The 15,296-nt window shown below is 59.0% G+C and overlaps 3 protein-coding genes across 3 annotated transcripts; 1 reads left to right on the top strand and 2 right to left on the bottom strand.

Moving 5' to 3' along the window:
• Window positions 1–1,344: 1,344 nt before the first annotated feature.
• UV8b_08071 (uncharacterized protein) lies at window positions 1,345–8,281 on the top strand (the record flags this gene model as incomplete). The annotated part of the gene is made up of 4 exons (XM_043145568.1): window positions 1,345–5,400; window positions 5,591–6,696; window positions 6,752–7,000; window positions 7,060–8,281. 4 exons carry the CDS (start codon window positions 1,345–1,347, stop codon window positions 8,279–8,281), a joined length of 6,633 nt encoding a protein of 2,210 aa, XP_043001503.1.
• Window positions 8,282–9,106: 825 nt separating this feature from the next.
• Window positions 9,107–11,219, bottom strand: UV8b_08072 (uncharacterized protein; the record flags this gene model as incomplete). The annotated part of the gene is made up of 6 exons (XM_043145569.1): window positions 9,107–9,508; window positions 9,621–9,730; window positions 9,832–10,103; window positions 10,346–10,586; window positions 10,677–10,883; window positions 10,961–11,219. The coding sequence occupies 6 exons, from the start codon at window positions 11,217–11,219 to the stop codon at window positions 9,107–9,109; spliced, it is 1,491 nt and encodes a 496-aa protein (XP_043001504.1).
• Window positions 11,220–11,727: 508 nt separating this feature from the next.
• Window positions 11,728–15,189, bottom strand: UV8b_08073 (uncharacterized protein; the record flags this gene model as incomplete). Its single annotated transcript, XM_043145570.1, has 5 exons — window positions 11,728–12,031; window positions 12,185–14,803; window positions 14,858–14,902; window positions 14,966–15,014; window positions 15,081–15,189. The coding sequence occupies 5 exons, from the start codon at window positions 15,187–15,189 to the stop codon at window positions 11,728–11,730; spliced, it is 3,126 nt and encodes a 1,041-aa protein (XP_043001505.1).
• Window positions 15,190–15,296: the final 107 nt, after the last annotated feature.

Here is a 15,296-nt window from a genome sequence, read left to right on the forward strand (position 1 = left end):
GCGTAGCGCAGCGTAGCGCAGCGCAGCGCAGTGGACGACATGTCAGTGTGACAAGCTTGGCTAAAAACACCTTCGGCCTTTAGTCTTTTCCCGCGTGATCCCGGCCGAATGGAGTCTCCTCTACAGATATTCACTTTTCAACAAGTTTCATTCACTCCACTTATATTTCCTTTGGACGCAAAGGAGCCTTTCATTTCCAGCATGAAATCAACGACGACGGACCTCGAGGTGTTGTTACCGTAGGTACCAAAGGTCAGGTACCTGTGCGGAGCACCTGTGCGGAGCTCCTGATGCTGGATCGATTGGTGGAGGCCAGGTGGCACGCCAAGAATAGCTTAGCGCGTCAACCTCTGGCCAGCAGGGCAGGTGCTTTCTTTCCCCATGCTGTGCTACGGCTGCATCTGCTGCACTGCATGTCCAGCATCCATCCGCCTTCCGCCTGGGCCTTGCCTTGCCCGCATTTCGAGGGCTGACGGGGCCGGGAAACCGACCAGACCAGACCCATCTTTGACTCACCAAAGTCAATTATTGATTTCTTGTTTCCCTTTTGCTGGCCGCGCGCACCCTTTTGGCCGTTTGGGACAAGCTGTTACAGGAAAGGCGGCAAAAGAACATCTGCGCGTGCACAGCGGAAGCTTCCATCCCGTCGACTGGCTCCCTTCCGAATACCACGGCGAACCGAGCGCGTCGATCCCGAAGGAGGAGGATCCCTTGGACCTTTGTCTTCGAAGCGGAAAAAACAAAAAAAAAAAAGGCCTGGCTGACAGTTCGTTCCTGGAGCGGCATGCCATCGAACCACTGCCACTTGAGTCACCTTGCCACCGAATGAGATTCTAAATCGATCACGCACCCAACAATCGGGCTGTTGCCCCCTTATCTGCGATTCATGTACGTTGACGCTGTTTTTTTCCTTCCTCGTTGCCGTATCGCCTCGCGAGGGCTGCAGCAAATTTCAAAGCTGCCCTTGTCTACCGGACGACGGATATCACTGACCGTCACCTTCGGCACAGGGCGTCTAGGTATAGGTATGATCCGGATCGACGGTCTAGATCTCCCCGAGACAGGTCTGCAGACCGCTTCGACAGGACCTCGCAGTATGGCGATAATGACCGTCGTCGCTCATCCGCGGAATCCAGGTCCAACTCGTCGGGATACCCACCTAACCGTGATGGCTTCGGGGACTCATTGAGGAGAGAGCCACCTCGAGGGCCCAAGGCCCTTGTTGACGCCCCAAGTGGTCCTAGGGGCGGCTTTACTGGCGACTTTCGTGGCCGGGGGCGCGGAAGAGGTGGCCGGACTTGGCCGCACCGTGACGAAAGCAGAGACCGGGGACGAGATCGCGACATGGAGTATAGGGATAGATATCGAGACGAACGAAGCCGAGAGCGCGAGCGAGAGCGAGACAGGGACCGAGAGCGGGACCGAGAGCGAGATCGAGAGCGAGATCGAGAGCGAGAGCGGGACCGGGATCGGGATCGGGACTGGAGGGATCTGCGAGACTTCAGATCCCGCCGCTCGCCACCTGGGCGAGGACGAACACCTCCACGGGACTTTCGAGATAGAGAACGAGATGGTCCCCCGCTAGATGCCGACCGGTCGCGTCGCGGATCCCGAGACACCGGGCCTCCTTCTGCTGGCTCATCCAACTCTGACCCTGTCTTTGGGTTTCCGCCCTTTGGCCGCGGCGGCAGTTTTCTGCGTGGCCGAGGAAGAGGCGGTAGAGGAGACTGGCCATCCGACCGAGGTCGAGGTCGGACACCGTACGATGACCGCAACGATCGCTATCCCCGAAGTCGATCCCAAGAGGCGCGGTGGGTACGAGAGCGGGATGACCGTGATCGAGGCGATAGATACCCACCAGAGGCAGACGTAAGGCGCGATCTTCGCGATGACCCCCGCGACCGAACGGATCGCGACTTGATCCGTCCCAAGAAGGAAGGCAGACCCTCCATTTCTCACGAGCCATCGCTTCAGATTAGAGACGTATCTCCACCTCCTGTTGCACCCTCTGCGCCCGCCTTTGGATCGGTTCCTAGTCGCCAAGGGGGTGGCGGTGATGGTGCTGCAGCAGTTGCTGGTGGCACTGGCAAACCACCTCCTTCGGCCCCGCGAGCTCTTGCGGATCGGCCTGGTTCTGCTGGCAACCTAGCACCCAACGATACATCAACTCAAAGCAGTGCTCCGGCGAGAGCAGAAAGCCACGAGAGCCCTTCTATTCCGTTGGGACCTCGCGCACAGCAGCAGCAGCAGCAGCAACAACAACAGCAGCAACAACAGCAGCAACAGCAGCAACAGCAGCAACAACAGCAGCAACAGCAGCAACAGCAGCAACGCCCTTCTAGCAAACAGTGGATCAATCCGGATCTGAAGAAGCCACCGTCCTCTCCTCAAATGATACGAGCTCAAAGCTTTTCGCAGACGGGATTTGGATCGCGACGCGGTAGCAAGGAAGTTGACCAGCATGTCGCCTCGAGACGAACATGGGGCAGTGATGCCGAAACTGACCTGCGAACATCTGGTTTTGGCAATAGAGCACGATCGAATTATAGTGCCGAACCAGGAGAGATTACTCTAAAATCTGAAATGGAGAGGGACTCTGACATGTCAGAGAAGACAAGAAAATCTGCTGCATCTTCTACAACCCATCAAGCTTTGAAAGAGGGCACAGGTACATCAAGTCAACTATTCGACAAAGCAGAGAATGCCCCCAAAAGAACACGAAAGCCCCCTGCTGTCAGCGTCGTGCGGTTTTCTCTTCCCCCAAGGACCACCTTCCTTGAACAAGACTCGGAGTCGGACGACGATGAAGATATGGCCGACTATTTCGCCATGGAGATTGAAAAGACGGAAACGGAACTAAGCAAGTTGCCGCAGCCAAGTCTGCCTCTCGAGGTCGTGGCAAGGTACGCCGCGCTGTCTCATGGAGCAATGGCACGGATCTTGAACGAAAGCGAAGGTTTGACTGAAATTCTGGGGTCCATCTCTGAAGGTGTTGTCGCTGCTTCATCGACCAAGGGCGAGGACGGCCCTACCGTCAACCAAGACGTAGAAGTGCCTACCGGGGAAGAGACAGCGGAGCCAACGAAGCGGAAGCCTACAATGGAACCTGACGAGGTTACAGCCAAGCCCCAGTCAGCGACTACCACTCTGGGGGAATCAAGCGCCAAGGGTGAAAAAATAGGTACTGATGGCCCGCCAGCACCCTCAATACCGGCCAGCGAAGCCCAGTCGAGGAACGGAAGTGTGAGCAAACCCTCATCTCGGCCAGTCTCTAGGTCAGGCTGTTCAACATCTGGGACGTCAGCTGCAGGGAAGGAGGGCTTCAAACTACCGTCGCAAGCTTTCGAATCAATGGTAGAGGCTCCCGACATTGCTTCCAAGCCTCCAAGCACCCCTTCACAGGTAGCGGACGAAGACGACGAAACCGAGTCCGAATTCGAGTCGTATATGGACGTGGAGACTGTCCGTCAATTCATGGCAACACCGCCAGTTGACAGCTTACCAGACTACAGCTGCGAGACGTGGACAAAGGACGAAGAGTTTATGGCTTCCTTGGACACTGATCCCCTCGTCGATGGATTCGTTACGGAACACCTGGAGAAGATTCATCTTGAGCAAGCCACAGGGCAGAAACGGCAGCAAAAGGCTTACGCAGACAACTACATTCATTATCTCGACTTCACCCTGTCCAGCGATCCTGCAGCAATCAAGAGCCGCGACAAGTTCTCTATAGCGGTACCAATGGTTGAAGCGGTTGAACAAGTGCCGTCGGAACCAAAACCAGAAGGTCGCACCTCGGGAAGAAGGTTCGCCACGGAGCGCGATTTGGAACGCGTCTTGCAAGCGTCAATGCGGGAAGACGAGGAACGCAAGGAGCGGGAGTTGCGAGCTCAAAAGGAAAAGTTTCGCAGCGAAAAGGAGGCCATTATCCCGGAAATGCACTGGAACGCGGAGCAAAGAGCCAAGGCGCAATATGTTGATCGGTCCGGCTACACACCCCAAGATCGTCTGGTGGCGACGTGGCAGGTGCTGGCTCCGGTCAACAACTTTACCGAAGAGGAGAATGAACTTTTCGAGAAGCGCTATCTGGAGAACCCGAAGCAATGGGGCAAGATTGCAGAAGTCATGCCCAACCGCGATTTCGGCACCTGCATTCAGTACTACTACCTGATGAAGAAGGACCTCAACTTGAAAGAGAAGCTCAAGAAGCAGCCTAAGAGGCGGAAGAAGGGCGGACGAGGCAAGCAGAGATCCAGCGCCTTGGTGTCGGAGCTTGGCAACGGCGACGAGAACGAAGAGAGCCAGGACACGGGCGAAAACGGAGAAAGACGGAGGCCGCGTCGAGCTGCTGCTCCCACATGGGGCTTTGAGCAACCGGCGACTGACAGCGAAAACGCCACGCCTGCAGGAACTCCAGGACGTCGCGTTGCATCAGCAGTCGCTCGAGGAGAGCAAGGTGACAAGGCGGACGGCAGGAAAGGTCGCAGGCGCGTAAAAGACAAGGACAAGGACAAGGACAGGGACAAGGACAAGGACAAGGATAAGGAGGGCAAAGCCGCCAAGGCCAATCAAGCCTTGCCCACGGCTGCCGGAGGTGGTTCTGTAAAGGGGAGGTCTCGGTCGAGCTCTCGAGTCCCACCAGACATGCCGGTCTTGATGCCATCAGATGCGGCGGGTCGCGTCTCAGGTGCTGCAGGTTTCGAGCAAGTCGTGCCTTCTGGCATCCACCCACCGTTGGCGGTGCACCAGCAGCCGCAGCCGCAGCCGCAGCCGCAGCAGCGAACACAGCAGCAACAGCAACAGCAACAGCAACAGCATCAGCATCAGCATCAGCAGCAGCAGCAGCAGCAGCAGCAGCAACACCAGCAGCAGCAGCATCATCATCAGCATCAGCAGCAGCAGCATCAGCAGCAGCAGCATCAGCAGCAGCAGCAGCAGCAGCAGCAGCAGCAGCAGCAGCATCAGCAGCAGCAGCATCAGCAGCAGCAGCAGCAGCAGCAGCAGCAGCAGCAGCAGCAGCAACACCAGCAGCAGCAGCAACAGCTCCAGCTACAGCTACAGCAGCAGCTACAGCAACAGCAACAGCAACAGCAACAGCTACAGCAGCAGCATCAGCAGCCGCCGCCGCCGCCTCCTGTGCAGGTTCTGGAGCGTGGAAAACCAATAGCAGGCTCGTCAATGGCGGAGCTGATGGCGGCTCCCTCCCTGCGCCCAGAGCCGCCGACTCAGCCTGCAATGACCACATTCAATCTACAGCCTCAGAACGAACGAAAAGCTCCGGTGCAGGCCTCGAGTTACTGGAGTGTGTCGGAATCCAATGACTTTCCACTTCTGTTGAGATCATTTGGTTCCGATTGGACGGCAATTGCGGCTCACATGGGTTCCAAAACAGCCGTGATGGTACGTTTCTGCACACGAGTTTTTTTTTTTCCCCCCCTCCTCCGGTATCTGCCTGAACCCAACTGTCCGCTTTGTTTTTTTTTTTTCTTTAATTCCTTTTCCTATTGGTTTTTTTTTTTTCGTCTTGCTCACGTCTTTGGTTCTATTTGCGCGTCCCCCGTTCACTTATAATCATTAACACTTGACGCAGGTTAAGAACTACTTCGCCCGGCAAAAGGATCAAGGCAAAGCGGAATGGGACGCTATTGTGGAAGATTCAGATGCCAAGCGAGCCAGAGGCGAGAAGCGGCCCGATCCACCACAACCAACCACGGGTGGCCGAGGACGCAGATATGACACTTCGTCTGCAGTTGGCTCGACACGGCCATTGGCTGTGGCACCAGGCATGGAGATGCACAACGAGCCAGCCCAACCCAAACTGGAGCCAGCCGGTCAACCTCCTCAGGCCCAACCTTTCCCTACTTACGGTGTGCCCATTGCCCAGGCTCCTCCTGCTCAGCAGCAGCCGGTGCCGCCTCCTGGCCAACAAACCGGACAGCAGCAACCCATGGCTATCCAACAGCACGTTGCCGTGTCCCAGTCTGCTTCTCAGGCCATGTCGCCGGGCTCTCGTCCTCTGCGCGCGCCTGTGCAAGCCTTTGGATTCGCCGAGCAGCAGCAGCAGCAGCAGCAGCAACAACAACAACAACAACAACAACAGCAGAAGCAGCCACAGCCACAGCCGCCGCCGCCGCCCCCGCCGCCGACGCAGCAGCAGCAGCAGCAGCGAGAACGCGAGGTGGTTGCACAAGGCCAGCAGCCGAGAGTGCCTCTGCCGCCCAAGAGTGGCCCCGGCGCTGGTGGTGGTGGTGGTGGTGGTGGTGGCGGCGCAAGTCAAAGCCAGGTTCCCGAGCTTCGAGAGCAGCGACCGTTGATTGCTGCTCAGCCAATGCAGGCGGGACATTCTGATGTTATGCTAGACAGGCAACAGCGAGAGAGAGTTGGCGAGCGCGACCATCGGGAACGCGAACGAGAACACGCAAGAAAGCCTGAGCGACAGCAACCTCTGCGAATGAATTCCGAAGCCGAGCTGGCTCCTCAACGACACTACGAGGCTGCCTACGGCCATCGTCACCAGTCCAGTCTCGGCGGTCAAGGCCCGAGAGGGGAGCCATTGTCCTTGTCACGACCGCCGTCGCAGGATCCGTCTCGAGCCTCTGGCCATGGCGGGCAACCGTATCCGCCACCGATGCATCAGCAGCAGCAGCAGCAGCAGCAGCAGCCGCCTCACGCCATCCGGGGCATGATGGAACACCCGTCTGCCATCAGATCCCCTCAATCAGGACCACAGTCAAGGCCAGTGTCGATGCAGCAGCAACATCATCAGCAGCAGCAACATCAACTGCATCAACATCAACATCAAAGTCAACCGCATCAACATCAGCCGCACCAGCAACAAATGCACCAGCACCAACCGCACCAGCATCAACCACACCAGCGACAACCCCACCAGCAACAGCCGCATCAGCAACCACCTCATCAGCAACATCAACCGCACCCGCAGCATCAACTGCATCAACACCAACATCTCCAACATCAACGGCCGGCTCATGGACAGCCGGTTCGAGACCCATATGGCCACGCACCGCCGACCGGCATGCCTGGTTCGACGCCCACCAGCGCTGCCAGCCGCGCCCCAGAGCCGCCTCGCAAGACATCCAACATCATGTCTCTGCTCAATGACGACCCCCCCCCTCCTCCCACCTCGAAACGAGTAAACGAAGTGTCGGCTGCGCCGTCCGGCCCGTCGGCAACACCTCCACCCCAGGGAATGGGCCGGCCGCCCCCGGTACCCGCGCCTGGACCGGCACCGGCGACCCCTTCGCAGATGCGCCGCGAGCCAGAGCCGCAATACCCTCCGTACGGACGAGCTTCGAGCGGCGCGTCGGCGATGCCATCGCTCAAGCCATCATCGTATGGAGGCTCGCCCAATCCGCCACCTCACCTGGGAGCGCCAAGACCCGGCGGCCTGGTGGAGCAGGTCCCCGTAGAGCGCGATCCCTACTACAGAGGTGGTCATCCCGGATACCAGCCGGGGCACCAGAGCGGCAACAACTCTCCTCAGACGTCGCATCGGTACCCGGCCGCTCAACCGGCGCAAGCCCAATACGCTCCACCTCAGAGCGGTTATCCCGCCTCATACGGGCAGCCACAGCAAGCTCATGCTTCCTCTCCTCCGCCTCAGTTCGGCGGCGCACCTGGGCCTGCATCAAGGACTCGGGAGATTCCTGCTCCTCCTCCGCCTCCTCCTGCCCCTACGGGCCGAGAAGGTGCTTGGCAACAACCGCCGCCACCCACAGGCTCGGCTGCTTGGCCGTCCCAGCCGCCGCCGCCGCCGCCGCCGCCGTCAAAGGCTTCGCAGGGCCCTCCGCAGACATCCTGGGGACCGCCATCGTCGACGCCCAAGCCGTCAACTCCCGCGCCAACCTGGTCACCCGCGCCGCGCCCGCAGCACGTCGGCATGAGGGACGAGCGAGGCGCCCCCTCTGTGTACGGAGGCGCCCCGCAGCAGTCGCCTCCGCAGCACTCCATGCAAGGTCGATTCCACCAACCTGGTGCGCGCGCGCCGGAATCCATGCCGTCACCAAACCCTGGCTATCCGCGGTACGCTTCCACGCCTGGGCCAGGGCCGGGTCCAGGGCCAGGTCCTCCAAGAGACCCTCCCCGAAGCTACACCCCGGGAGGCTACGATGCCAGAGGTCCTCCCCCACCCCCAGGGCCCGGGTACGGCCCAGATCCCAGGGAATTGCAGATGAGGGACGCGAGGGACGCGAGGGATGCCATGGGCAGAGGCTTGCACGGGCGCGAATATGAGCGCCATCCAGATCGATACGGGCGGTAGGGTGTCATGGAGAACCAGCCGCAGGTTGGAATGCATGCTGGGCAGCTGGCGCAGGGAAGATGGGATCATGTACATGGAAGCAGCACAGGTTGGAATGCATGCTGGGCAGCTGGCGCAGGGAAGATGGGATCATGTACATGGAAGCAGCACAGGTTGGAATGCACGCTGGGCAGCTGGCGCAGGGAAGATGGGGATCCTGTACATTCGAAGCGAAGGCGTCTGCTCTCTCTCTTTCTCTGTCTGTCGTGTCTGTCTGTCGTCTCTGCTTAACTCGCCCCTTTCTTGGTCATTTCCGTGGCATCTAGCTGGTTTTGGTTCAATGTGGAGCGGACCTGGATTCCTTGCATTATATACGGGTGCGTAGTGCGTGTCTGACCTTGTCATGATGGAAAGGCGCGTCCCGTCCCGGGGCATGGAGCCGGCATTGCCAGCGAACTACGGCGTTTGCGTGACGTGATTGTCCGTTGTAGGTTGACATTGTCGTTGCGTAAACTGCAGCGTTTGCAGCCATTATACGTTGTAGGTCGGCATTGTCGTTGTGTAGAACTCTGCGTTTGCAGTCATTTATACGTTGCCGCTATACACTTCGTACAAGGGTATCACGATGCTCGTAGACGCATTGCCGTCGGGGCTATCCCATCCACCATGCGTTGTTGCCGCACAAGTCCTACAAAATTACCGAGATGCTCGCAGACGCTCGCAGACGCCTTGCAGAAGGAGCTAGCCCCCCGGACAGACAAGACACAAGACACAAGACACAAACCACAACACACTCCCGTTTCCAACCCGAGCCCATCAGCCGCACACGCAGACGCGCAGACACGCCTACCCCAGGCCCATGCCTCCCAACCTGCTCCTCAGCGCCTCCTCCCGCCACGCCAACCTCTCCACCTCGCCCACCAGCATGGCCACTCGCCCCTGACAGGCCCTGCACCTGGCCTCCACGGAGGCCAGGTGCCCCTCGACGTGGCGGTATATGTCGTCCCTTTCCCGCTGCGCCGCCGCCGCCGCCGGCTCCCGCGGACCAGATGATGATGCCGCTGCCCCCGCGACCAGGGCTTCCAGGGCCTTGACGCGCGCCCCGGACGCGCGCTTCGCACACAGCAGCTGCGCCTCGGCGTGCTCGCAGCCCAGCAGGAGCTGGTGGCGATGGCGGAGCACCTGCTGGACGTGGGGGGGGATGGAGCTCGGGCGGGACGGATGGGACAGGGCGCTCGTGACGGATGCCTGGGGTTTTTTTCCGATACCGTTTGGGTTTTTCGCCTCGTTGGTTAGCGAGACGTCTTTGGACGGTGGGGGAAGAGAGGAGGAGGAGGAGGAGGAGGAAAGGAGGTGGTACGCTTGTGAGGGAGACTACGGCCCCCGGGGGGCGGAGGGGGTCCCGGGCCGAGGGGCGTGCGTGCGCGAGTCTGGTGTGCCAGCTGTGCAGGTGGGCGCGTCTGGCGCGTGCTGTTTGGTTTTGGAGCGGAGCGGTTGTGCTGGTTAGCGGCGGCGGTTGCTGCGAGAGGAGGAGAGGGCGAACCGGTCCGGGGGGGGGGGTCGCTGAATACCTAGGGAGCTGGCGGCGGAGCTGGCGGACGCATCGTCTGCTGGGTCGGGCTCGTCGTCGTCGTCGTCGGCTGCGCTGCTGCTGCTGGGTGACGCGAGGCGGTCTCGTCGCGGCCCCGGGGCCGAGCAGCCCGTGGCCCAGAGGCGGAACGTGCGAGGGGACACGCGGCCCGGGTCGCCTTCGTCGTCGGAGATGTCGTACGTTTCTGCTCCGCCGCCCGCCCGCCTGGTCAGCCAGCGCCTCCGGCGGTCGGGCCTGGGCCTGGGCCTGGGCCTGGTGCAAAAGACGCACCAAAAAGGCTTTCGCTCGGCTTACCTGCAAAGGAGGCCGGGTGGAGGCAGGGGCGTGTGCTTCCGTCGCGGACATGTGTCGCTGGCGCGACTGGATGCGCGCCTGTGCCTGGGCTGCCGCTCGTTCGCCGTCTGGGAGGCAAAGGGGCACACACCCCCGGGAGTGAGCAAGTGAAAACGGTTCGCACGCCCGCCCGTCGACCGGCTGCAAGCAGCAAAACTTACCCCGAGGGCAGAGGGTCCTGCTTGTCCCGGAGCCGCCGCGCCCACGGCCCAGAGGCGGCGCCTGCCCCGGCGCCGCTCATGGCCGCGTACGCAAACAGCGTGGAGTCGGCCGTGCCTTCCTGCTGCGGGGCCGTCTCGTCGGGCGCGTCCGGGTCCGGGTCCGGGTCAGGGTCAGAGTCAGGGTCATCGTGCCGCGCAACGGCCTCCGCCCCCTCCGTCCGCCAGCCCGGCCCCGCGCGTTCTGCAAATAATATGAGAAAATAAGAAAAAGCAAAAAAAAAGGCTCACACACACACACACACACACCTAGGACGGGATACCACCCCCTCACGGACGGCCCGCGCTCCGCGTCCGGGACCGGCCGCCGCGGCCCCTCCTGCACCACGGGGGGGTTGTCGTGTGCCGCCGCGGTGACATGTTCTGTCGGAACGGGTCAGCGTGCTCGAGACGCGGCCTCCCGTGCAGAGAGTGGATTGTGCGGTGTGCTTGCCCGTCAGGCTGCTCTGCAGGGAAGGCGACCTGGCGCGCTGGCGTGCTGCTGCTCGTCCGCTGGTTAGCCCGTTTGCTCCGTTCCCTCTGGGGCGGGCTGCGACGCGTGCGACGGCGACAACTGACTGGCATATGGATCCGGCGGCGGCCTCGTCGGCTTGCTCATCCCCCATTCGTCGGCGGCGGAATCTGTCCAGCGCTCGTGTCGGTGGCCGCCGCTGCGGAAGAGGTCCCTCACGGCGGCTCGGGCGGCGTCTAGAGATTTGGAAAGCATGGCCCCGCGGAATGGCTTTCCTGGTTCTCGCGAATGGGGTTGGGATGCTTCTCGTCTCTCGTCTCTCGTCTCTCGTCTCTCGTCAATGGGGTGGAAAAAGGCATGTGGCATGTGGCATGTGTGTGTCTGTGGGTTGAATGAATGCGCCGTCGCGTCGTCTTCCTCCTCTGCCGGGCCTTTTGTTTACATCCCGCGCGGCCAGCCCTGCCAGCTGGTGCATCTGTCCGGCGACTGGGTCCTTTCAGAGACTGAACAGACTGGGCAGAGACGGGGCAGACATACCTGGTGCTGCCGCTGCTTCGCATCTCAAGCATGCGTCACCCCTGTGCGAAGTCGCCGTCGTCCGTTCCGGCTTCCCCAAGGTCAAGCAAACCCTTCCGTCTTGCACGACGGATGGAACAAGACCGGGCAATTCTTGGGCCCGCTGAAACCCCAACAACCGGGACCGACTCTGGGACCGACTCTGGGATCGACTCTCATTCCGATATCAACAAATAACCAAGTCTTCATTTCGAGTTACACAGGCCCAGCCAAACTGCCGTCTCGTGTTGCACGTCCAACTCCAGCGCGTTTCAGCCGGCTGGCCACATATATTTGCTTACACGGATCCGCCAACGCCTCACTTCTTCCCCTTGCCCTTGGTCTTCGCCTTTCCTCGCCCCTTGGGCTTCTCGGTCTCGCCGTCATCGTCTGCCGCAGTCTTGGTGGCCTTCTTGGCAGCCTTCTTTTTGGGCTGCTTGATGTACTTGTCCTTCTTCAGGTCTGCCTCGTCATCTTCTGCGTCTGGCACCTCGGCCAAGTCGCCGTCGTCTTCCTCCTCCTCGATGGCTTCCTCCAAGTCCGGGGCTTCTTTGACCGGCTTCTTCGGGGCCACGACACTGCTTGCCTTCATAAACGGAACCGGGTGGCTCATGGCGTTGTATCTGGGAGTACACGTCAGTTTCGGCTGCGGTAAAAGAAAACGGAAGAACAAAAAAAAAAAAAAAAAAAAAAAAAAAAAAAAAAAAAAAAAAGAAGAAGAAGAAGAAAAAGAAAAAGAAACAAAAAATTCTGCTAGCTAGCATTTGGAGACTTACGTCCTCGTGAACGCTGCCTTGGTCTTTGTCTCGACGCGGACATCCTCATCAATCATGGGACCAACGCCGAGTTCCTGAATGGCATCAAAGTCTTCTCTCGTGATAAAGTAGCTGTCCATGAGCTCAATCACTCGAGGCACGGCATCTGTGCCATCCCTCTGCAGGCGATCCACAAGCTCCTTCCAGAGCACCGGCATGTACTGCTGCCGAACTTCGTTGTGGTCGCCCGAAGACTTGAGTCGCATGTGCGAATGAAGCTCTCGCACATACCGCCCGAGTTTGTTCTGCTTGCTGTAGTTGCCCAGCCACGACGTGAAGCCCGATCCCATAAGCTGCCCGGCAACGAAGCTCGCAGGTCGGACGGTGCTGAAGACGGCGTGGGTGGGCATCAGGCTCCAGTGCTGCTGGGGCCCGTGAATCATGCGATCGACCAAATCGCCGTCACTGATGCTCTCCGCAGCTTGGTCAAAGAGCTCGAGCGCCTTCAACTTTTCCTCGCGCTTCGTAAAGCCCTTGCCGCTCAGCAGCATTGGCTTTGTCCGAAGATAGTTCTCCTGAATCATGAGGAAGCTGAATTCGTGGTCGTTGAAATACAGCTCAATCTTGTCGTTCAAGGTTGACTTGCTTGCCGGTGCAAAGAGTCCTCCGCCAAGCATCTTCTGGCAAATGTCCCATGGCTTCAACACAACATGCTTCTCCCATGCCTTGGTCATGGCCTTGCCCTTGTCGAAATCCATCGACGTCTGATCAAGCTTGGCAGTGGCTATCATGTTGATGATTTGCCGAATGTCCTTATTGCTGCCCTCGATCAGGGCGTCCACCACTGGCGGCGGAAGCTTCAAGCCCTCCCGGTGGCATATCGTCATGATTCGCGATCGCACCTGGTCGACTGTTGGACGGTTGAATCGGATGTCGAATGCAACATGGTCAAACGGCTTCATCTTTGGAAGTCGACGCTCGTTGCATATGAGAATCAGGGGCACCTCGGTCTTCTTGCAAAACTTGGCAAGAGCACCAACACCTCCGCGGTCGCCTGCGGACATGCCGTCTACTTCATCCATGACGAGAACAATCTTCTTCTTTGCAACATCCACTGGTTTTCCATCACGGGCAAAGTAGCCCAAGAGGGACGTGTTGTTCATCACGTCGCTCACGCCCTCCTCCACCAGCCTTTTGCTTCTGGCATCGCTGGCGTTGGTCTCCAACACGTCGTAGCCCTCCAGTTTTGCGGCAAGGTGGGCAGCAGTGGTTTTTCCGATACCAGGGGGCCCAGAGATGATGATGGCTCTCTCGCCGCCCAAGCCGTCAGCTCCGCGTCTCTGGAAGTCGTACTTTTTGGCCTTGGGCCAGTTCCTCAGCCATGCTTGAATCTTCTCTACTTGAGCTTTGTTGCCGCAAATGTGGTTCAGTTGGGTGGGCGCGTATTTGGACGTCAGAAGCTGCGCAGTGGGCTGGCAAGCGGCTTGGGGGGCGGGAGCAGGAGTTCCTCGAGCCTTTGCTGCTTGTTGAGCCGACTTGGTGGCTTCTGCTTTTCGGGCCTTCTCCTCGGCTTCCATTTCGGCAACTTGCTGCTTCACCTTGTCCTCCTCGGCCCTCTTCTTTTCTTGAGCTTTCTGGGCGCCTTTTCCTGAGCCGCCATATGCAGGAAGCTTGCGGATAAGTTCGAATAAACCATTCTCGTCAATCGTCTTGATACCGTGTGACTTGATCTTTGCCAGCTTGCTCGGCCCTGCGTCGTTTCCTAGAACGACAAAACTCGTCTTGCTGCTCGGCTGGCCTGTGACTTTGCCTCCGTACCGCTTGACAAGGGCCTGGGCCTCATCACGCCCAATAGTCTGCAAGATGCCGGTAAACACAAACGACAGACCCGAAAGACACTCCTCCTGGCCCTCGGGCAATTCCACCTCCGTCATGGGTTGAACAGAAGCATTGCCTCCCCCAGCGGCAGCCTTCCTCCAGTCGAATTTAGCGTTGGGGTCTTTCGGGGGTGGTGTCGGGGGTCTGACAGTCGTCACACTATCGATAATGTCTTGAATCGCTGCATCTTCGGGCTCGTCAACTTTTTTCGTCGTACGCGGTGCTCGAGGCTTTGCGGCAGTCGCCTTCTTTCGCGGAATTCCCTCCTCTTCATCTTCTGATTCTGGCATGGGAGACTTTCGCTTCCTGGATACCGCCCTACGTTCCCCTTTATCGGCATCTGGGATGGCGGATGCTTGGCCCCGCAAGTTGGATCGCTTCGGCCTGGGCAAATCTTCTTCGGATTCCTCTTCAACATATTCATCATCTTTACGCTTGCTTTGCCCCTTGACATCGGCGGCAAAAATGTCGTCACCATCCTCATCAGCATCGTCCATGTAGGCATCACCCTCATCGTCTTGGTGTTGCTTGTACGCGGTTGTCGCTCTCCTTTTTCGAGGTGATCCATTCGGAGCGGCGGGCTCCGCTTTAACGACAGCCGGCCTTTTATTTCGAGGACTAGATCTGACGGCGAGCTCCTCTTTGACTTGAGCTTTGACCTGTGGTGCCTTCTTTGGTGTTGCCTGCTGGGAAACTTTGCTTCCCTTGCTTGAGGCGAAATATGCGTCTGCGGAGGTCACCACACCTTTCGGCTCTGTACGTCTAAAGCAAATCGTCAAGTCCACGCCGTACTATGATGAACTGAAGGAAACATACACGGTCTTTTTTCGAAGGGTTGCTTTTGCCGCGGGCTTGACACTCCTGCTGCCTTGTCAACACCAAGCCGATCCAAATACACGTGGGCACGTGTCAGCTGAAACGTACTCTACAGTTTCAGCGTCATCGTCACTGTCTTCGACAATTTTTCGAGTTTCTAAACATTGCAAACGCTGGCATGAGTCATGGGGGCCTTGCCCGGTAGGGATTGACCATGACTTACTTGTCCGTTTCCCTTTGGATAAATCTTCGTTCTTGGCTGGCGCAGGCGCAGGTTTACGTGCAGGAGCAGCACCACCCTTCGGGCCAAAGAATGACCGGATGTCAGGCATGGCGGCGAGAGGGTGTAGATGATGGCTGTGGTGTTGAATGCCAGTGCAGACTCTCAACTGAAAAGCGGGTTTGTCGCCCTTTTTGATGTTCTTCAGGCAAAGCTTGC

This window comes from Ustilaginoidea virens, chromosome 7, assembly GCF_000687475.1.
Source record: "Ustilaginoidea virens chromosome 7, complete sequence".
NCBI classification, from domain to species: Eukaryota; Fungi; Ascomycota; class Sordariomycetes; order Hypocreales; family Clavicipitaceae; genus Ustilaginoidea; species Ustilaginoidea virens.